Source organism: Aethalodelphis obliquidens, unplaced genomic scaffold (genome assembly GCF_003676395.1).
Source record: "Aethalodelphis obliquidens isolate GAN/ISIS:26980383/991018 unplaced genomic scaffold, ASM367639v1 scaffold20, whole genome shotgun sequence".
NCBI classification, from domain to species: domain Eukaryota; kingdom Metazoa; phylum Chordata; class Mammalia; order Artiodactyla; family Delphinidae; genus Aethalodelphis; species Aethalodelphis obliquidens.
In genome coordinates this window covers 18735988-18758882 of record NW_020837964.1, presented here as the reverse complement: position 1 = coordinate 18758882, position 22895 = coordinate 18735988, and the positions used below count along the sequence as shown (strand labels likewise).

Sequence of the window (22895 nt, the reverse complement as noted above, 5' to 3'; positions counted from 1 at the left end):
TCTGCCAGTTGCCCTTCGCAACCCGGCCCTTCTCCGGGGTCAGCTCACGGTCTACCAGTCTAGGGTCCGCCCTCCACCTCCCACCCCCCACGTCCCCCAAGCAACCGTCGAGGATGCACTGATCCTCCGCAGCCATGGCCTCAGCAGGGACTGAGAAGTGGCCAGGGGCCCAAGAGGGAAGAGCATTGGGACAGTCACAGCTTACGGAGGTGCCTGGTGGCCATGCGCAGAATTCTGAGGTGACCATTAGGCTGTCTAGCCTTCAAACACTTGGCCACAGAGCTTTAGGAGACCAGCTTCTGTGCAATGACCCCCTAACTGCCAGGACAGGCTCCACAGCCTGGGAGGGGCATGGGCTGGTGCCCTTCATCTGTATTTGGTATCTAATGGCTGATCCCTGTATCCTTTGCCTGGCCATGGTGACCAGTTACCTATGTGTCACCTCTAGTGTCCAGTTATGGGAGACCAGTGCCTAGTGCCAGCCCATGAAGCCTGCCAAACCCAGGGTGAAGACAAGTGTCCAACAGGGCCAGTCTCAGAGCCAAAGATCCAGGAGGAAAGACTCAAGCTGGAGGAAGAGAGGCACAAGCCAGAGGTGCAGGCACTAGAGGAGAAAGGCCCCAGGCCTATGGCCTCCATTGTGAGGACCAGTCATGGTCTGAAGAGGAAGCTGGTCAAGTGAGGGGGCTTTCAGAGGGAAGAAGCTGAAGGGCTGGGGAGGTGGAATGGGGGTGGATTCCGTAGGATTCCTAAATCGGGCATTCCTGCAGTGTACATACTTATTCCCTGCCACCACCATCACTCCTCCCCTCTTCTGTCCCTCAAGAGCTCTGATGTAGGGAACATCCAGAGAGGGAGTCTCAAAGCCTTGTAAGGGGCTGAACTCATGAGCTCTTGGCCCCTGTCCAGCCCCGGGCCTCACTGACCAGGAAAGGGACAAGAATCTGGGCCTGGGGTGGTAGGTAGACAGGGCTATTCCCTAGGACAGGGCACAGGAGCCAAGGCTGGAGGCTGGCTCCTCAGGACTTCTTGTCCCTTAGCCTCCCAGGACCTAGCCACCAAGCCCATCCTAGGGCTGAAGCTGAGCTACCACAGGGGATGCCGCTGCAGAGGGAGGAGCGGGAGAGTAGCCAGAGTGAGCACTTGCCGTCTGCCAAACAGCACAAAAAAGCCAAGAAGCGCAAGAGTGTGGGAACCCCAGTGCTCCCTGTGGTGGCCAGCACAGTGTCTGCGTCCTCAGAGACCTTAGGACTGGAGCGTGAGTGGCATTCCCCGGGCCTTCCCTTTATCCCCCGCCTGCTGGACCCCTGACATGGCACAGCTTGGCGCTCCAGCACCTGCCCTGCCCCGGGTCCTTGCAGGAAAGGCCCAGCGCCTGCGGCCCCTGTACCAGTACATCAACTATTGCAACCCTGAGCTGAACCAGGCACGGGAGGGGGATAGGGAGGCCGAGGCTGAGGTGAAGCCTGAGTCGGAGCTGGCCCTCATCCCCAAGGAGACAGGTGTGGAACAACTGTAGGCCTTGCTGCCCACGGCAGGTGAGCTGGGCTCAGGCCTCACTTTGCCCTGCCCCAATATGTTCATGACCCCCACCTACACTCTGGTTCCCCTGGGAGAGGAAGCTGGCGAGGAGCCTGGGGGTTTGCCCAGCCTGGGCGTCAGCGGTTGCCTCAAGGCTGAGATGCTCAAGTCAACTCAGGTGGACACCAACAAGATGCTAAGTGTCTGCGCTGCCCCACTTGCACCCCCACCCTCTCCTCAGTACAAGTGACTGTCCTGCCCCACTGGGGGCTCCCCTTCTCCCAAGCCTGAACCAGAGCAGCAGTCTATGGCCCTAGGCACTCAGGTGGAAGAGGGGATTCTGCCCCTACCCCTACTTGGGATCTTGGGTTTGCTAAAAATAAACGTTTTTCCTTTTCTCAGACTGTGATCCCCCAAATAAGATGCCTGAAGAGGGAGAGGCTGGAAAGAAGGGTGGAGGATTCCCCGGTAGAGTGAACTGGATTGCCCAAGAACTTGACAGAAATATAGATTCCTGGGCACTACCCCAGGCCTAAATGAATCAGAATCTGCAGGGGCGGGGCCTGGTTCTGTGCATTTAAAACCTCCTCAGATGAACCTGAAGGTCAGACAAGATAACAGTGGGGATGGAAAGGCGGTTGGTAAGGAAGAACTTGGGGAAGGAAAAGAACTGTCACGTCATGGGAAGCGGGTGCTTGGCCTTGCTCCCTGTCTCCCAGGGAAGGGGCCTGCGTTGATCTGACCTTGAGGGGACCAACACTTGGAATCTTCCTTCTGAGGTGGCAGAGTTCATTTGCCTGTTCCAGGAGGGGCAGCTCTCACAGCTGGACCAGACTTTGCCCCCAGAGTGGCCCCTGGTGACAGAGGAATTGGTGCCTTTTTCTGGCAGGCAAGGGGTGGTGGTAGAGGTGAATGTTCTCTTTGGACCCCTGTGGCTGAGCCACTGGATGACTGCGGCGCCTGATCCTCAGGGGTCTCTGGGAAGAGGGGGCCAGTGCTGGCCATTTTGGAAAGCCCCTATCCTGCTGCCTCCTGGTCCTCTTGCATGTCCCTCAGACATCGTAAACACAGGGAATTCCAGATTAAATGGATTTCTCCTCCCTCCAACCTGCTTTTCTTCCTGCTTCTCATCTACACAGTTGTTCAAGCCAAAATCCTGATATCACCCCAGACCCCATCCTATTCTTTGCTCATTGACTCCTGCCAGCTAATCAGGCATGAAGGCAGGTGAATCTACCCTCTCAGACAGAGAATCTCTCGGACACCCGTCAGCACCCTTGCCTGGGACACTGTCATCTCCAGGTGAGAGCTCACTAGTCTCCCTGCCGGTGGGCCCTTGCCCCACCAACCCACCCAATGATTCTGCTACACACTCCTGAACCCCTGATGGTGTTGCTACCCCTCTAGCACCCTGCTCGTTTTACCCCAACTACCTTAAAACTTTTTAGTGGCTTCCTGTAATTCCCTGACCAACTACACCTTTTCTTACCTTCCCTCTCTGCCTGTGGGGCTTCCCCTGCCTAAAATGCCTTTATTTCTTCACCCTCAACCTGGCTAGTATAACATGTACCCTTGAAGACTCACGGCGCCTTGCTTCCTGCTGAGCCAGGCAGCACCCAGTGCTGTATTGCCCTGCATTGTAGCATCTACACGCTACTACCACTGTGGGTTATATAACTATTTCGGGGACTAGACTGTGAACTCCCCAAGGCCATGTGTCATTGCACCGCATCCACCTAACAGAGGGGCCCCATGAAAGGCACCAAGATAAGGAGACCAAGGTGGGGAGCCAAGGAAGCTGCAGAGAGGGACAGGTTAGGATCTGAAAGGCTGAGGCCATCCAAAGTCCAGGACCATATGGGGGGGCCCCTGTAAGAATGGCCTGGCCATCCAGGAAGGGAGGGGGTGGGCAGGCCCATATGGAGGAAATAGGAAGAAAATGGGCATAATCCCAGGCTGTTCCCTCTTTTAAGGGTCACTTGGATGCTCACTGGCCCCATGACAAGGCCTCAGGGCAAGCCGTGGGATCAGGACATTTATTTTTTTGCCCACACTTCTCCCTGGGCAGTGACCTGACTGAGCTAGGAGATACTTCTACAGGGACCATGCAGACTGAAACGCTGTCCATAGGGATGAGCACGAATTCTCCAGGAATTTTAGAGGTGGAGGGCTCTTCAAGATAACTGAGTTTGATCTCCTGACTTTATGGCTGAGGAAGCAGAGGCCTGCAAAGGAGTGGCCTTGCACGAGACCACACCCTGGGGCCCAGGGAGGGCCTGCCCTTTCCTGAGCCCTGAAGATCTCTGAACCTGGGGGCTCTCTGGCTAAGGCCTGACCCAAGAAGGCTGAGCATCTCCTTTCTCTGTGTGGTCTCCAGGGCTGGAGGTGTCGGTCAGGCCAGCACTGATAAGGAAGATCTGTTCCTATTTCTTCACAGGTGACGTAGGAAATACTCAGTAACCACAGAAGAGTCAGTCTGTTTCCTGAGGGCTTACTCACTTGTCAGTCTTGTCTAAGCAGGGTGGGTGATAGTAGCCACAGAAAGGAACAAGACACCACTACCACTCCTAGAAGCTCACTCTAAGTGTGTAATGCTAAGGCAGCATAATTCAAGGAGACGTGATAACGGAAGGGCTGAGGACCAGAGCTGTGGCGCCACAGGTAGTGGGGGTGACTGCCTCTTTGCCTGCAGGAGTGAAGAGGCAGCTCTCCAGCTGCTTCCTGAAGGAGAGAGTTGGGTGGCCTTCCAATCAGAGGATATGCCAGGGATGAAGCCTCACTAGTGTGGAAGATGTCAGCCCCATGTAGGAGGGCCATTTAGCATGGCTGAAGCAGAGGCCTGGCTATCAGACCAGGCTGGGTGTAGGCAACGAGGGATATTGGCCTGACGTTTTGGAGAGGTTGCTTGGGCATCAGCGTGAAGGGCCGAATAAGGAAGGGAAAGACTGGCGATAGGGAGGTGAGGAGGCTGCTGCCATTGTCTGGGTGAGTGCGAGGCCTAGATTTGGTTGGGGGTTGGAAAATAAGCAAAAGGTATTCTGGAAGCTCTCTTCTGCTTGCTGTAAGAGAGAGGAAAAGCTAACTGCCTTTTCATTGGCTTGGAAAAACTTTATTTTGACCCAAGGAAGATCCTGAGATTTGGGAAACAGGTCCTGGAAGGTGATGCTGACTTCCTCCAGGAGGGGGAGCTGCAGGACAAGCCTGGAACCAGTTGACTGTCACCTCTGGGAACCAGAACCCTGCTGGCTTCCTTGGGAACAGGCATCTGGGCCACTTCATGGTACCTCTCCTCCCCCACACCAATCCAAGAGATACAAGATGGTAAAGATGTCTGAGGGATGGCCATGGACCTAGGTTCTGCAGAGTACCAACAGAGGACCTGGGTCCTCAAGAGTAGCTCTGCCCTAAGCCCATGTACAGTCGGCCCCAGGACTTGGTCGGAATCCATCTTTGTAAACCAGAGGTTTTATTGCAGTCCTATAAAACCTAAGTGCCACTGTGGGTCAATAACATGGCCCTTTCTTAAGTAAGAGCATCTGAGTCGGATGCAATGGATGCATGTGCTTTCTTGGTCAATACCCAAATTTAGGGGGGATCTCAACATCCTGTTAACACACAGAAGGATGACCTGGAGCTGAGCCGGGAGGAAGGGAGCAGCTTCTCCTCCTTCACCTCTACCAGCATCCTGCCTGGTGGGGTTCTTTCTACAGTCCACCTACTAGTTCAGGCCAGGCTGAGATTCCTGCTGTAGAGAGGAATGTAACCTGGATGAGGACCCAAGCGGGGAAGGGCAATGCCTGGGCACTCAAGAGTCTGAGATGCCACAGGCACTAAGGAAGGAATAGTTCAGGGTCAGGCTCTGTAGTAAGAGGACCCTGACCAGGCTCCTAGCTCTGTCACTTATAACTTACAGGAGGCAAGTAACTTTGCCCCTCTCTGCTCTGAATAACGGGAATATTAATAGTAGTACCTCGTAGAGTGGTTTGGATATTAAATAGAATAATACACGTGAACCATCTATCCCTGGGGCCCCAATATGCAGTAAGTACACCCCAACACTAGCCACTGTTATTTTACCTCACAAAGACAAGGTCTGAAACCAGGACAATACAGGAAAATAGGCCTGGTGACTCCTATAAAGGGTGCCAGGAGGAAGAGGGAGCCCTCTCTGAGCCTCTCTCTTTCTGGTGAGGAGTCCACAGCAGGCCAGAAAGAGGGAAGCTTAGAGAAGGGGAAAGTCTGGTCCAGACTTAATTCTGGCAGAGGAACAAAGGAGTCGATGTGTCCTTTCCCACCGTCCTGCCCCACCTGCCTCTGACTGACAGGGTTAAAAGCCTCTTCCTGTGGGGAGAACAGGTTAGTAAAAGCAGAGCTGGAGACTGGCTGGCTAGGCCAGGCAGTGCTCGGCTACACCCCGGCTACAATGCTTCCGAGGGGCAGCGCCTTCCTCCAGTTCACCCTGTCTAGCCTCCCTGGGGCCACTCCTCACCCCTCCTCTCCCAGGGCTCCTCTGGAGCCAACCCCTTGGTTTCAAGAACAGAACCCTTCCTGACCTCCAGCCCAGGGAGACCTCGAACTCTCCCACTATCTCCCCTTAAACGTCAGGCCTGATTGGCCCCCTGAAGTCTTAAGTCCTGTTTGCTGAGGAAAGACTTCTTGGAGGGCTCCAGAGGGATTCAGCTGCAAGGAATAAGCCAGGAGATGAGGGCAGACAGTGGTAGGAGCCTGTGTGTCCCGCTAGATAGTGAAGGATCCAGAGCAGGTCAGGGCTGCCATAGAGCCACAAGGAAAGAGAAAAATAGAAACAAATCTACAACAATCAACAAGCCTTTCATTATTAAAGAAACCCAATCTACCAAACAAACAACCAACAACCACATGTCACAGTGTCAGACTTTCTGATTTATTAACATTTATCAGATGTCCCAGAGCTCTCCCTTGTCTCCTCTCTGCCAACTCAGGGGCCCTCTGCCCTAGGTCAACAGCCCCTGAGAGCTCATCTACTACAGAACCCCTCCTCCCCGCCAGGGAAGGGGCAGCCTGCAGGCCGGAAGGGCTTGGTCACATGGGAGCGAGGGCAGGTGCAGATCCCTGAGGGATGACTTCCTGCCCTCACCATTCCTGAGATGCCCCAGCCCAGGACGGGCATGGAAACAAGGCCTCTTGTCATTTCTCCTCAGGCCTGAGGAATCAAGCCAAGCTGGCTCCTTGCTGTGCTTTCTCATCCAGTTAAGACCACAAATAGGCTGATGAAGCCCCCAAGTCAAGCCTTTGCTGGAACTGCTCACACACTGGGGGCAGCTCCGCCCTGTGCAGTGTGCCGGCCCTCTCAGCCATGGCAATAGGAACGGCACCGCCTCCCCAGTCTGAGGAGTAAATGAGCACTGGAGGGGGCGTTCTCCTGGGGCCACCTTCAGATTCACCCGAATTCAACTCTGCCCAAGTTGACCTATCAAATGAAAGACACTGTGCTATAACCAAGCCCTCCCATCACAGCTCCTCCCTCACCCTTTGCCCCGTGGCAGGGAGCCCACGTGCAGGCTCACAGGTTATTCCGCTGGAGCGCCTCACACAGGTTCTGGTTGGCGTCGGGCTCCTCCGTCAGCACCTCCACAGCCTCCCACTCCCCGGATCGGCTCGACCGTTTGATGGCATCCACCACGCTCTGCATGTAGAGCCCATCCTCGAATGAGGCGGCCATGGAGACGGGGGTATGGTCCCACGTGCGGCGGTCCCCCTGCCCCTGGAAGGACTGGCGCAGGGCCTGCACCATGTAGACCATGCCCTTCAGGTAAAGCAGCGGGACATCCTGGGGCCCCTGCTCGGGGAGCCCCGTGCCCACAGCCAGCGAGTCCCTCAGCAGCAGCTCCTCTTGTGTGGCAGAGTTCTTCTGCCCGTAGAGGTCAGCTCCCCGGGCAACAAGGCGTCCCGCAGAGCCCACCACCATGACCTCGTGCACAAAGGCGCCTGGCATGTTGAAGTTGAGTGTTACTGTGCTGCACACACCCCCACCCATAAGCATCTGGAAGAAACAGAAGTCATCGCTGGTGACATGCCGGATGCCACGGATGGCTGCATTCTGCCTCACAAAGGTCTTGAGCAGCCCATGTACCTTCTCGGCTTTCTGGCCAGTCAGGTGGGTCAGCAGGTCCACAATGTAGGTGCCCATGGTGTGCAGGCCCCCACCGCCCATGAGCTCATCACAGATCCAGCCGTAGTTGGGGCTGAGCAGGCTGCCCGAGTAGACGCGGGCATCACAGATCATCACTGCACCCACGTAGCGCTCGGCAATCAGCTGCTTCATGCGCACGAAGGCAGGCAGGAAGCGCAGCACGTTCCCCACCAGGCTCATCAGCTGTGGGTAGTAGCGCGAGGCTGTCACCATCCGGAAGGCATCCACCGAGGTTGCTGCCTTCTCACAAACCACATTCTTCCCAATGCCTGAGAATAAAACACAGCAGGAAATCTCAAAGTCCCAAGGGGTTTACACTGGGAAAAGAAAACCCATTTCTGGAAGGCAGGTGACTCAGGAAAGCTGCCTGAGACCAGGTGGTGACCTGGGACAAGAGGAAAGGTGATAAGCTTGGATGAAAACAGTACCCAGTGACTGGGACTAGAGAAAGAATTATGGGCTCGAGAAAGAGAAGCAAGTTCTTAAAGGAAAAATGAAAGGAGTAGAGGCAGAAGGTGCAAACCAGGAGTGGGAGGTAGAGAGGTGGTACAAGGTTAATTTTATGTGTCAACTTGGTTAGGTTATGGTGCCCATCGAATACTAGTCTAGACACTGCTGGGAAGATATCTTTAGATCTGATTAACATTTAAACCAGTAGACTTTGAGTAGAGCTGATTACCCTCCATAATGTGGGTAGGCCTCAACTCATCAGATGAAGACCTTGAGAAAAAAGACTGAAGTTCCCTGAAGAGGAAGGAATTCTGCCTCCAGACTGCCTTCAGACTCAAGTCTGCAACATCACCTCTTGCTGGAACTCAGATTTGCTCTGCAGATTTCAGATCTGTCAGCTCCTACAATAGCATGAATCAGTTTTAGAAAATAAATCTCTACCTCCCTCTCTCAATATACATCCTCCTGGTTCTGTTTATCTCAAGAACACTGCCTAACACAAGTGGGCTGGAGAGGTGGACATGCTTCTTGGACATGCTTATGTACCTCTATGCATTTATTAGATCATCAGCTTGGGGTAAGAAAATCAAATCTATATTCTAGGGGATGAGCTTGGCACTCTCAGTTGTAACTGCAGAAAGGGCTCTAAGATTCCTCGCAGATTGTCCTCTGAAAACACTGGTTCAACAAGTTAGTGTAGTCATAAGGCCCGAAAATGCTTGGCTCCAGTAGGAGGGGAAAGGGAGAGAAAACATCCTTTCTGTCTCATGCCTGTTCTGAGTACATCGCAGCTGGAATGCACCCAGAGAGCAAAACAAAGCTAGACAAAGCCCTGAAGAGAGAGACCAAGAGGACTGAGCAGCTCCCACACGAGGAAAAGGAAGGGATCAACACTCCTCCACATCATGAGATGAAAGCTCATGAGGGTACGAACAGCCAAAAGACACCAACTCCTGGAGTATTCCTGTGAGCTTGGGATGGTTCAAGCAGAAGAAAGTCTTATGCTAGTATCTTCAACAGAAAACTTACAAAGCCCAAGAAGTCGTATGGACTGGACACACACAGGTTTGGGGGTACAGCAAGCTAGGGAAGGGTGAAGACATCCAGTTATTCCATTACTCATTCCACAGACACTGCCCTTGGGGTGCAACTCAAATTCCACGACCTCAATTCACCCAAGAAGTCATGGGCTTCTTGAGGGAACAAGCTCAAGGGTCTGGTACAGATGGCAGAATAAGGGAAGACTTCATGGGGGAGTGCCGCCAGGGTGATCTTTAAGGAAGCAAATGTTCCAGGGAGCATAAGGGGGAAAGGACATCCAGGCAGGAAACTGCATGTGCAAAGGCACTGAGGAAAGGGCTGGGATTCCTAAAGTCCTGAGTGCACACCAGGAAACAGGTTGGAGGGTTTACACAGGGTCAATAAGAAATGTAGGAAATTGGATAGATAATTGGTAGCTCACTCACAAAGACATTCAAGGTGGTGGGGTAGGTTTAGGGTTGGAATCCCAAACTGAGCTCTTGATACTCCCTTCCCTGAGTTTTCTCCATCTCAGTCAATGGCGATTCATTTCTCCCCGTTTCTCAAGCCAAAATCACAGATGTCACTCACATCCATCCCACTTTCAATCATCAGTAAATCCTGTTGGCTTAGCTTTCAAACTACATCCAGGATCTCACCAGTTCCCACTACCACCAGTGCCACCTTCCTCATCCAAGTCACCACACTTTTTTGCCTGGATTATTGCAATGGTAACTTAACTGGTCTCCCTCAGTCTTTTTTCTTTTTTTTAAATACATTTTATTTATTTATTTATTTATTTATTTCTGCGTTGGGTCCTTGTTGCTGCGCATGGGCTTTCTCCAGTTGCAGCGAGCAGGGGCTACTCTTCGTTGCGGTGCGTGGGCTTCTCATTGTGGTGGCTTCTCTTGTTGTGGAGCACGGGCTCTAGGCGCACAGGCATCAGTAGTTGTGGCTCGCGGGCTCTAGAGCGCAGGCTCAGTAGTTGTGGCACACGGGCTTAGTTGCTCCGCGGCATGTGGGATCCTCCGGGACCAGGGCTCAAACCCATGTCCCCTGCACTGGTAGGCGGATTCTTTACCACTGCACCACCAGGGAAGTCCGGCTTCTTCTTTTTTACATTTTTTTATTTTAATAAATAAAAAAATATTTATTTATTAATTTAGGCTGCGCTGGGTCCCAGTTGCGCACGCAGGATCCTCCTTGTGGCCTGCGGGATCTTTTTTTTTAGTTGCAGCATGCAGAATTCTTAGTCGCAGCATGTGAACTCTTAGTTGCGGCATGCAGGATCTAGTTCCCTAACCAAGGATTGAACCTGGGCCCCCCACGATGCGAGCGCAGAGTCCCACCCACTGGACCACCAGTGGGTGTAGCTTCTTCTGATGGATTCTGTTCACACAGGCTCAGGAGGGGAACTTGTCTGGCCACCTTGCAACAGAAACAATGGGGCCCCAGGACAGCTGGCTGCTCAGAAAGGGCCATTTATTGGTGCCAAACTCGAGCTTTGGAGCCACTCTGGGATTCAAATTCTGGTTCTCTCGCTTGGTTGCTGCATGACCTGGGACATTTCTAAACCTCTCTGGGCTTTGGTTTACTACACTGTAAAAGGAGAGTCACATCTACCATGCAGGGTAGAACAGTAAGTCAAATGAGGCAGTATATGTAAAGCGCTCAGCCCAGCACAGCTCTGTCACCGGTACATTTTATAACCATCACCATGAGAGAGACCCGGCAGATGTCATAAATACAGGAAAAAAAAGAGTCCACTGTGACTCAGATTTTAAGACTCACACAGAAGCTACATTTCCAGGCCAATAATATCAATGTTCAATATTTTGAAAATTTAATTTTTAAAAAGAAGTTTAGGGCTTCCCTGGTGGCGCAGTGGTTGAGAGTCCGCCTGCCAATGCAGGGGATTTCGTGCCCCGGTCCGGGAAGATCCCACATGCCTTGGAGTGGCTGGGCCCGTGAGCCTGTGCGTCCAGAGCCTGTGCTCCGCGACGGGAGAGGCCACAACAGTAAGAGGCCTGTGTACCACAAAAAAAAAAAAAAAAAAAAGAAGTTTAAAGATCAACATGGGAGGCGGATTCGGCATCTGAGGCTTGTTCTCCCCTCTCTCCCCTCTCCCCTCTCTCCCCTACCCCCAAAAAAAAAAAAAAAAAAAAAAAAAAAAACAACAACATGAACATAGATGAGTTTTCTTATTCTATGTGCTTTTTATCAGGCCTCTCATAGAGTTAGGCCCAGACCAGTCCTTCGGAAGCTCACATCCTGACAAAGCCCACAGGAGATAATCTGGTGCCTTTGGCCAATCCTTCCAAGCTCCCCTCACTTTCTACCCTCTCCCCTGCCACCCTGACCCTCAAGAACCCCACAGAGCATTTGCCATCTGCACATATGGGATTCTCGGGCATGAATTCCCAGTGTTACGAAGCTCAGTGCTGCGGCAAGAAGGAACACATGTGTAGCCTATGACCCAATTCAATCTCTTCACTTTACAAAACTCTTGAAATCTCCTGCTCTTCTCTAAACAGTAATGAAAGCTTTACAACAGGTACTGGCAGGACAACAGGAGAACGGCTAGGCAAGCGTTACATGCCCAAGGCGGGGAGCAGTGTGGAAAGGGCAGGGGGACAAGGCAAGGGGAGAGGTCCTTGCACAGGGGTCCAGAGCTGGAGCGGGGCCCTACAAGGAGAGTAGCACCTAACTGTTACCACTATCTGCTCTTGGAGGGTCTCCAATGCTTCCCCACACTTGTGGGATTTTAGGATTAGGGACAGGAGAATCACAGTACTGGGTGAGAATTTGGCCACTTGGCTGCAGCTCTGGCCAACCCAGAGGTTTCCTGCTACAACTATGCACAGCAGGGGTTGGGGTGGACACTGCAATGTGGGGAGGAGAGGAGGTGGGCTGGGAGGAAAAGGACTCCTGTGGCTGTTGAGAGTTTGGTGGTGATAAAACTAGAGTAAGTAATATTTACTTCATGCCACGCGAGGTCAGGGAAGGGGAAGAGGCCTTCCTTCTTGAGCCTGAACAGTAAGAGAGCTTTTGAACTTGGGACCCAGTAGTATTACTAGTGTGGGAGCTAAAGGCCATCTTGAGTTAAACCAGGCTCCTGCAAGCCAGCTGCACAGGTCCTGTACCTTTATGAAGAGTGGCGTTGCCTTGAAAGACATGTTTATTTAAGTTTATCTAGCTTTCCTGTTAGGAAATCAACAAGATATTAGAGAAGCTGAAAACCACTTTTGTCTCCAGGGAATGGGGAAAGCATGGATGCCAAGTGCCATTAGCTCAGACCTTCTGGAGGCTGAACAAGTTCCAGACTGCAAGCCTCTCTCCAGCTCATGCTCCGCAGACGACCTAGGAGTACTCCCCAGACGACCTAGGAGTAAAGTGCCCTGAGAAGCTGCCCCAAACCACCTCTTTGTTCCTTAGTAACGCACCACAGGTTCACAGCTCTGGGACAACACCGTTGTTTCCCTCTTTAGAGGTGCGGGACTAGACAAATGATTTCAAACAGCAGGGAAGAGAAGCAGCCCCAGAAAAATCAACACTTTTATGTTTTACAAAATCCATGGATTCTGCCTTTTTTTTTTTTTTAACAAAGAATGTTCTGCTACTTAGAAAAGAAAGTTTGATAGCCACCAGACAGAATCACTGCTGCCCACAGCCCAGTCTCTCCTGGGTCACAAGCCCCTGTCAGCTCCCTGAGTCACACCAGCAGACTGGGCTTGCACAGGTAGAATTTGTGAACACTTCCATTCAACCAGTGTGCCAGGCCCTGTGCTAAGCTCAGAGGATACAACATCAGGCATGATCTCTACTTTCAGACAACTTACAGTTTAGTGGGAGAGAAAGCCATTAATCAAATTATCCTATGAATACAAGTAGAATTGCACTTGTGATAAATGCAATGAAGATGATATTAATGTTAATATGAAAGATATAGCAGGGACCTGATCTGGATTGGGGGTCAGGGAAGGCATCCCAAGGGACTGGTGTTCTTGGGATTATATTTTCTGGGTCAGGCTGCTTGAGGAATGATCCCTTGTTATCTTAAGAGCCCATGGGGAAAGGATTGGCAAACCCAGCATTTTTCTAATGAAGCACACAAGTGCCAAGAACTGGGCACAGAAACTTACCTTTTAGTGACAGATTTAAGAAAACATTCAACTATGGCAAAAATGGTGGGGCACTTTGTACATTAAAATTTTTCTGAACCGGGCTTCCCTGGTGGCGCAGTGGTTGAGAGTCCGCCTGCTGATGCAGGGGACACGGGTTCGTTCCCCGGTCTGGGAAGATCCCACATGCCGCAGAGCGCCTGGGCCCGTGAGCCACGGCCGCTGAGCCTGCGCGTCTGGAGCCTGTGCTCCGCAATGGGAGAGGCCACAACAGTGAGAGGCCTACGTACCGCAAAAAAAAAAAAAAAAATTTTTCTGAACCACTTCTAAATTGAGAAATAAAACATTAGAGTCCCTCCATCTCCTTTAAGGAATTCATGGGAAAGCCACACGGATGAAATCTGAGGTGGAAGAAATGAAAAGTCAAACAAAAGTAGAAAATAAGATCCTGATAAAACCATAATTCAAAAAGACATATGTACCCCAATGTTCATTGCAGCACTGTTTACAATAGCTAGGACCTGGAAACAACCTAAGTGTCCATTGACAGATGAATGGATAGAGAAGATGTGGTACATTGTATACAATGGAATATTACTCAGCCATAATAAAGAACAGAATATGGTCATTTGTAGAGACGTGGATGGACCTAGACTGTCATACAGTGTGAAGTAAGTCAGAGAGAAAACCAAATATTGTATATTAATGCATACATGTGGAATCTAGAAAAATGGTACAGATGAACCTATTTGCAGCATAGGAACAGAGATGCATAAAGAACAGATGTGTGGACACAGTGGGGGAAGGAGAGGATGGGATGAATTGGGAGATTAGGTTTGACATAAGTACACTACCATGTGTAAACCAGATAGCTAGTGGGAACCTGTGGTATAGCACAGGGAGCTCAGCTCGGTACTCTGTGATGAGCTAGATGGGTGGGGGTGGGGGGGAGGTCCAAGAAGGAGCTCCTTCCAGAGCTTTACATTACAGGAGGAAAGAATGGGTCATGCTTTTGAGGCATTAATTTAAATACAGTCCTCCAGGGACTTCCCTGGTGGCAAAGTGGTTAAGAATCTGCCTGCCAATGCAGGAGACACGGGTTCGAGCCCTGGTCCCGGAAGATCCCACATGTCACAGAGCAACTAAGCGTGTGCGCCACAACTACTGAGCCTGTGCTCTAGAGTCCACGAGCCACAACTACTGAGCCCGCGTGCCGCAACTACTGAAGCCCGTGCACCTAGAGCCCGTGCTCCACAACAAGAGAAGCCACCACAATGAGAAGCCCGCGCACTGCAACTAGAGAAAGCTCACGCGCAGCAACGAAGACCCAATGCGGCCATAAATAAATAAATTTATATTTATAAAGATATATACATATATAGTCCTCCAACCTACAGAAAAGTGTTTCACATTTGAGATGACTCAGAACGCTTAGTTCCATTTCTAAGCTACATTCAACTCAGTGAACACTTACCTAACGAACATCCAGAGGAGATGCCTACCATTTATTTTTGATGTGAATTTAATTTAAACAAATCTGCTGTTCCATGTGGGACAACAGGAAAGCCTGGCTTTCCCTTGTAACGTGATGCCAGTGTCTTTCTTGGTCAGTACTCGGAGGCAGTCATATATCATGCTGGAAAGGCTGAATGATACCCTCATTTCACAGGGGCCCACACAGGTTGAGAGGGACAGAAATAGGGTCAGAAGTGGGGTCTGATGTCAAGGTCAGTTTGGTGCTCTACCTACAGCAGTTCGTGTACTCACACCAAGTCATTTGGGAAAACTGGAGGAGTTCTCATGCCCTCTTCCATATAAGTTAAAATTAAAACAGAATTCTCACTTAAAAAAAAAAAAAAGAAAGCAAGCACACAGGGAGTCAACTTCATGGTCACAACAGGCTCAGTGACTCCTTTGGGGCCTAAGTGGGCAGCGCCTGAGGGCAGGTCCAGCTGACAAGGGCTCTCCCAGCCCAACCAAATTGGCCCTGTGGTCATGTACCTGCAAGAACAGACCAAAGACCCTCATTCATACCCTCCTCCTTCCTGACAACAGAGATGTGGAGAGAAGGCTGATGGCCTTACTTCACTGAGGGCTGGGATACAAGACCCCAGAAGCTTCTGGTCATCCCTGTCCTTCCTGTTTATATTAAATGGCCCAAAGTCCAATGTTTTCCTGTACCAGGAAAACAGCAGGCTTGGGCCCAAAGAACTCTGGGGTTTCCTCTTTCTTCTTACACAGCTCAGAAATGGCCTCTGTGGGGACCCTAAAGTTCAAGAAGGCGACCAGAGTCTCTAGCACTCTGCCTCTGCACACACCCGGCCTCACCAACCTGCATTCATGCCATAAGGAATGGTGAGAAGTCAAGTGACCATGGTAGCTTGATTCCCTTGAACCAGCCCTCTGTTAAAGTGTTGGCTTAAGTCTACTTCTAAACCCAATCTGGGAGCATTATCTGCCCTAAAAATCTAGGGCCAGTGAATAGCTCCAATGTCACACATCCTCAGAGAGAGGTCTCTGGAAAAAGACAAACCATCTATAATTTTTGGCCAAAACTTACATGCCCTAAATCAACAACCAGACAGACTGCTATTCCTGCTCACTTCAATGAACACTTATCCTCTCCAACCCACTGGGCTAGAGGTGACAGACACCCTCTTATCCTCAGACTACGGGAGAGACAAGCAGCAGAGCCTTGGACCCTCCACCACGGTAGTGGCCAGAAGGAGTGGCGGTCAGCCTCACGGCATATCAGTTCCTGGACCCACAGATCTCTGACTGCATCAGAGAGACACCTGGCTCCCATCACCTTATATAAAACAATTACTCTGTCAATTAATTATATGCTACCTGAATTGTTACTTAAGTCTTTTCTCATTTACCTTGCAATGTGTGTAACTTCTAGTCTCTTCAACTGGACTGTGAAATCTGAAAGCAGAGACAGCTCCAATCCAACACTGCTCTGAATGTCAAGAACGACATCAGGACAGTGCCTAGCACACAGGAGACATTTTTAAAAAAACTGCTGGATGAATGTTTACTGGTTTGTTTTCCTATTAAATTAGATTCTGATTCCTATATAAGACAAAGAGAATAATTTTTCTACAGTTGACAGGAAAGAGAAGCCCAACAGGAACTGCAGGAGAACGGCGCACCAAGCCATGCCCAGCCAGGGGCAGGAGGTGGCCGAGCAAACTATTTCCGGAGGGAGCAGAGATGTGAGCAGGCTGATCTGTGGATCCTGTCAGGGAAACCCAGCGCTGTCAGAGAGCCTTCCCACCCTCTGGCATACAAAATGGCAAAGCTTGGCGGGAAGGGTGTGTGCTCAATCTAGTCAAGGACTGACAAAATATGAGAAATGGCAGCCTTGATACACATCCTCTTCTCCTTTCTGTGGTGCTGCGTGCCACAGAAATGGAAGAACAAATGCATCAATCACAGCCAATTCCCCAGTGCCCAGGTCTTTGAACTCTGACTTCACAGAGGCAAACTTTACAATGCCTGAAATGTAATAATCTCTAACCCCTGTGACAGGCCAACTCGAAAGACATTTGCTTAATTTTTGCTCAGGGATTTACTTATTGGAGGTGGGGAACGCTGCACGTCTCCCAGCCACTGGAGCATTTCCTCTCCCAGCCATAAGGCCTCCCAACGTGCCCTCCCTCGGCACTGCTTCAGGGATGAGTGCTGTCCCAGACCCAGGCCCAAAAAGGACCACCCAGGCCCAGAGGAGAGCAGTGTCACTCAAGGACCACTGAGAGGGAGGCGCACTCTGCCCTTGCTATGGCCTGACTGTCCGTACCTAGAGCCTTCACAGATATCTGTCGGGTAAGCGGAGGGGGGATGTTGATGCACACCAGATCCACGTCTTGATGCAGCAAGACGTCATCGGTCCGGCTGGTGTAGAAGGTGATGTTCATCTCCTCGGCAAGCTGCTTCGCCTCCTCCTCAGTCTTCCCCCACAGGGCCTCCACCGTGAACCCTTCTGCCCGCAGCAGTGGGACCAGAACCCGGGCAGAGCTGCCAGTCCCAAACACGCCCACTCCGGGAAGCATCTTCATGCTGGCTTCTCTGTTCACCAACTCATCTCCTCACAAGAGTCTCCAGCATGAGTACGACCATCCCCCAGTCCTGGTCACACATGGCTCCTGGAACAGAAAGCAGGACACTGACTGTTAGTGGAGGGCACACTCAGCTGAGGCTACTTTCTGGGCTGATTCAGAAGCAGCAAGTTCTCTGCCACAAAAGACAAATGAAATATTGCTCCAAACTGAAATGCTGCAGAAGCTTCTCCCATGGAGACTTAAGGATATTAGCAATATCTATCTACTAGGAGGAGGAAGGATGAAAAATGAGTAAAGCTAGGTTCAAATTTCTGTTCTGTTACTTAATTTTCGGTGTGACTCTGGTCAAATCATTTAACCTCCAGGGCCTTAATTTGTGCAAGTTCATGATTCTATGATATTATATTACAGAAGAAAAAGAAGAGTGTTATATTACAGTAAAAGACGAAAGAGAACTACTTAGGTGCTATACACATTATAATTTAAAAGTTAAGGGTAGCAAGCATAGAAACCAAAAATACCAAAAAAAATGTCAACTACCAAACTGGCAGCAGCAGCAGCAGCAATAACAAGGATATTTAGAATGAAATTTGTTTATTTTTGGCTGCATTGGATCTTCATTGCGGTGCGCGGGCTTCTCATTGTGGGGCTCGGTAGTTGTGGCACACAGGCTTAGTTGCTCCACGGCATGTGGGATCTTCCTGGACCAGGGATCAAACCCATGTCCGCTGCATTGGCAGGTGGATTCTTAACCACTGCGCCACCAGGGAAGCCCAGAATGAAATTTTTAATATAAAAATATCCATGCTAACGTTGACTAAGATAGTGAAAAATTGGGAAATGAGACAGATGTTCAATAACAGTAGTGGGTTAGATTGATAACACTACAGAGCCACTGAAAATCATGAGTAGAAGGCCCTCAATGACCTGAAAGACATCACCATGTATTCACTGAAAAGACAGAAAACAGTATGTGAAGGATGATAACAATTTCGTTTAAAACAAAACCAGAAAAAGCACAAAAGGTGTATATATGTATGAGACTATAAAGGATATCTCTATCAATAACCATACTCCATACAGAGGACATAACAGAAGGACCTGAATTTAATAATTATTACTCACATTGATGGGATTGTGGATGATTTTTGTTTTCTGAACTTTGCTAAATTTTCTACAATGAATGTTTCTTACTTATTATGGAGTTCTTCCTTCTGATCACAAGGGTTTATAAAATGAAATAAAGAACGAGACCAAACAAAAGTCTGCTTGGAAACCACAGTGAGATTTAGGTGTGTGCAGGGTTCAGGTTTCTCCACACAGCACTCCCTCAGCTAAACCAGTGGTCCTCACACTAGCTGTGTATAGAGTCACTGGTGACCCCAGACCCACTGAATCAGACTGTAGGGATGAGGCTATGTCACCATCACTTTTTTTTTTGGTTCTTATTTTACTGTGGTAAAATACACATAAAATTTACTACCTTAACCATTTTTAAGTGTACAGCTCAGTGGTATTACGTACATTCATACCGTTGTGTAACCATCACCATCATCTACTTCCAAAACTCTTTTCACATTGCAAAACTGAAACTCTGTCCCCGTTAAACAATAACTTCTCATTTCAACCCCTCCCCCCAGCCCCTGGCAACCACCATGTCTCTATGAATCTGACTACTGTAGGTACCTTATATAAGTGGAATCCTATAGCATTTATCCTTTTGTGACTGGCTTATTTCACTTAGCATGTCCTCAAGGTTCATCCATGGTGTAGCTTATGTCAGAATTTCCTCCCTTTTTGAGGTTGAATAATATTCCATTGTATGTATATACCACATTTTGCTTACGCATTCATCTGTACATGAACACCTGGATAGCTTCCACATCTTAGCTACTATGAATAATGCTGTTATGAACATGGGTGTACAAATACTTCTTCCAGACTCTGCTTCCAATTCTTTTGGGTATATACCCAGAGGTGGAATTGCTGGATCATATGGTAAATCTGTTTTTAATTTTATGAGGAACTGCCATACTGTTTTCCACAGGTCCTGTACCATTTTATTTAGTTACTTTATTTTTAATTAATTAATTAATTTATTTAGGCCAAGCCACGCAGCTTGTGGGATCTTAGTTCTGCGACCAGGGATTGAACCCGGGCCCACGGCAGTTGAAGTGCCAAGTCCTAACCACTAGACTGCCAGGGAACTCCCAAGGTCCTGTACCATTTTAAATAATAATTTTATAAACACCTTACAGTCCCTTAGTCTAACTTTTAAAAAAAGTCTATCTTTTAAAAAAATCTGACTACTTTCTGCAAATCACAATTTTTAAAAAGTTGTATCCAAATGTTGGATATCCAAATGCTGTTCTACTTTTATCCACGTAACATTGCTTTACTTGCATCTCCTCACAGATCAGTCAATCTATTTGTCAGTTTAATGGAGACATGGCATTCCTTTTGTAAATCCATAATAATTAACTACCGCCTTCCCCAACTGTGAGCACTAGCGACATAGACATCTCTTCCTTCCCCATCCATGCCATCCCCCCACCTTTCTGGTCATTTCTGAGCACTACTTTCAGGCTCCCCTGCTCTTATCCTCAGCTCCTTCAATGTTGAACTTCTCGAGGTTCTGTCAGAGGTGTCCTCTTCTCTTCTTGCTCCACATATTCTTTTTCCTACTCATGTCCCAGGCTTTAATTAGTATACCAGTGACTTCCAAATCTGCAGCACAAGCCCAGCTTTCTCTCCAGAGCCTCACACCCATATATTCTAAGCTCCACAAAACCCACACGACCAAACCTGAACAGAAGCAGTAAAGTAAGATGATGAGAACACACAAAGTGAAGGCATCCAGGACATCTGGGTTCAAATTCTGGCCTCACCACTTCCTAGCTGAATGCAATGTTTTTCATGGGAAAAGCAGGTCTAATGCTGTTTAGCTCCTGGGGTTTTTTGAAGATTAAATGAGGTCCGGTTGTAAGTGCCCAGTGAAGTATCTAGTATACAGTCAGCATTTAATAATTATCATAAACCTTTCCTCACACATTTTCTTCCTGTATTCTCTGTCTCTTGGTATGTCACCATCATCAACTCAGTTCCTCAACTCAGAAAGCTGGCCAGCATCACAATCTCTTTATTCCCTTACCTGTACAGGTAACTCATCATCAAGTCTTGTTGATCCTCCCTCTTTATTATGTCTTAAATCTACCCCTTCTTTGATATCCCCTCTGCCATTGCCCTAGTCTAGCCCCCAGCACCACTCACCTGGATGACTGCAACAACCTTCTACTTGATCTCTCTTGCTTCCATTCTTTCCTTCCTTCATCCATTCCTCATACTGCAGAGATCTTTCTAAAATGCAAAAGGAATCACATCACTCCCTTCCTTTTTAAACACGTCAGTGACTTCCCATTGGACTCAGTATGAAGTCCAGATGCTTTAGTATGACTTACAAGGCCCTGCAAGATCCAGAAGTCTCAAGACAGGTCTAGCTTTGGGTAGGGTCACTTTCAAGGGTTATCTCCAAAAGAGATGAGTTTCGAAACACTTACCTAGATAACCTAGTAAGAAGAACGCTCTGTAAAATTACTAGCTATAAACCAGTTAAAAGTTGGGGAGACAGTTACTCAAGATGAAAACAATGGCTTCAGAGTAACAGATGATGAGTGTATTTTTTCTTTCTGGGAGAATTAAACAGTGGGGAATAGTTGTTTATTGAGCCCCTTTTAGATCATATTAACATATAAATTTGTACACGAATGTTCACAGGAGAATTAATCATAATAGCCAAAAAGTAGAAACAACCCAAATGTCCATCAACGGCTGAATCGGTAAACAAAATCTGGTATAGCCATACAAAGTAGTACTATTCAGCCACAACAAGTAATGAAGTACTGATACAAGCTACAACACAGATGAACCTTGAAAACATTATGCTAAGTGAAAGAAGCTAGTCACAGAAGGCCACATATGATTCCATTTATATAAAATGTTCAGAACAGGCAAATCCTTGGAGACAGAAGGTAAATTAGGGGATGGGGGAAAGGAAGGAATTGGGAGGTACAGTAAAGTAAGATGTTCTCACCATCTTACTTTATTGCTTCTGTTCAGGTTTGGTCATGTGGGTTTTGTGGAGCTTAGAATAGATGGGTGTGAAGCTCTGGAGAGAAAGCTGGGCTTGTGCTGCAGACTTGGAAGTCCCCGGTATACTAATTAACTTTATTCTTCTATATTTGGTTATTTAGTTGTTCCGGCCCCATTTGTTGAAGAGACTAGTCTTTCCCCCAGAATGACCTTGGCACCTTTACCGAAAATCAGTTGATCATAAATGTATGGGTTTATTTATGGACTCTCAATTTTATTCCATTGGTCTATACATCTGTCCTGAACTTATAGTAAGTTCTGAAATCAGTAAGTGTGAGTCTTCTAACTTTGTTCTTTTTAAATATTTTGGCTATTATGGGACCCTTGTATTTTCCTATAAATTTTAGGATCAGTTTGTCAATCTGGGATTTTGGTAGAGATTGCTTTGAATCTGTAGATCAGTTTGGGGACTGTTGTCACCTTAACAATATTAAGTTTTCTGATTCATGAACATGGGATGTCTAATTTCTTTCAACAATGTTTTGTAGTTTTTAGAGTATAAGTTAGTACTTTTATGTTAAATTTATTTCTAAGTATTTTATTTTATTTGATGCTATAGTAAATGGAATTGTTTTCTTAATTTCATTTTCAGATCCAGCTTCTCTTTTGCTTCTACCGTAGATACAACTGTACTGTGCGAAGTATACATCTCTGTTACGGGTTGGTTTGCCTGTAGAGCCCACAGTACAGCATCCTACAGTACTGCTTGATCCTACCTGAAGGACACCTGTGCCTTTGTGAACCACGGACATAAGCATGACTTGAGCTGCCTCTAACTCCAGACCCCTGTCAGCTTCCTGCCTCCTCCTGTCTCTACTCTCTGGGCTGTGGAGCTTGGCTTGTTCCCTGCACTCTACCATTTCTACCATTGGGTTCTAGCTTACGTGGGATCTTAGTTCCCCAAACGGGGATCGAACCCGTGCTCCCTGCATTGGAAGCACAGAGTCTTAACCACTGGACTGCCAGGGAAGTCCCATCTTTCTTTCTGATGGTGAATAATGTCCGTGGCCTCTCAGCCACCTCTCTTTCCTCTTTGCTGATAATTCTCTTGCCCTTACAGGATTCCTTTCTAGTTAGAGAACAGGTCAGTCACATACTATCTTCTATAATTTTCATGTCCTGAACTCCCTTTAGCTTTTTTGGTCACTTCCTGCATTTACAGGTTTTTGGGGGGTTACTTACAAGTCATGGATAGTCTGGGAGCTTGAGAGTGTAAAATTTGTAGCACTACACAGTAAGATCCTGCTTAAACTTTGTGGGTCATTCATTACAACAGCTCTAAGGGTCAGGTGAGTGAGACATAGCCACCATAAGCAAGGATGTCCGTGTCCTCTCTAAATTCCTGCCCAGGGCACACTTCTTCCTCTCTCACACCTCATTCCTTCATGCTCTAATTAT

At 48.6% G+C, this 22895-nt stretch overlaps 2 protein-coding genes across 10 annotated transcripts in view; one reads left to right on the top strand and one right to left on the bottom strand.

Moving 5' to 3' along the window:
• The first annotated feature begins 109 nt into the window (after positions 1 to 109).
• CUNH16orf86 (chromosome unknown C16orf86 homolog) lies at positions 110 to 1805 on the top strand. The gene is given in 4 exon segments (XM_027119572.1): positions 110 to 239; positions 449 to 678; positions 1011 to 1258; positions 1362 to 1805. Coding segments are annotated over 4 exon segments (993 nt in total). The 5' UTR covers positions 110 to 134; the 3' UTR covers positions 1772 to 1805.
• A 4600-nt stretch (positions 1806 to 6405) lies between these two features.
• Positions 6406 to 22895, bottom strand: part of GFOD2 (Gfo/Idh/MocA-like oxidoreductase domain containing 2) — a 38058-nt gene continuing 21568 nt past the window's right edge. For 3 of the 9 annotated variants that reach the window (XM_027119551.1, XM_027119549.1, XM_027119552.1), the window contains exons 2-4: positions 17087 to 17432; positions 7068 to 7962; positions 6406 to 6970 (exon numbers count right to left, since the gene is read on the bottom strand). In XM_027119551.1, coding sequence (XP_026975352.1) covers positions 6751 to 6970; positions 7068 to 7962; positions 17087 to 17345 — 1374 coding nt within the window. In that variant the 5' untranslated portion in view covers positions 17346 to 17432 and the 3' untranslated portion in view covers positions 6406 to 6750. Of the gene's footprint in view, positions 7963 to 17086; positions 17433 to 20618; positions 20706 to 22895 lie in introns of those variants that run through there. The other 6 variants (XM_027119547.1, XM_027119548.1, XM_027119553.1 and 3 more) reach the window with 5 other exon arrangements.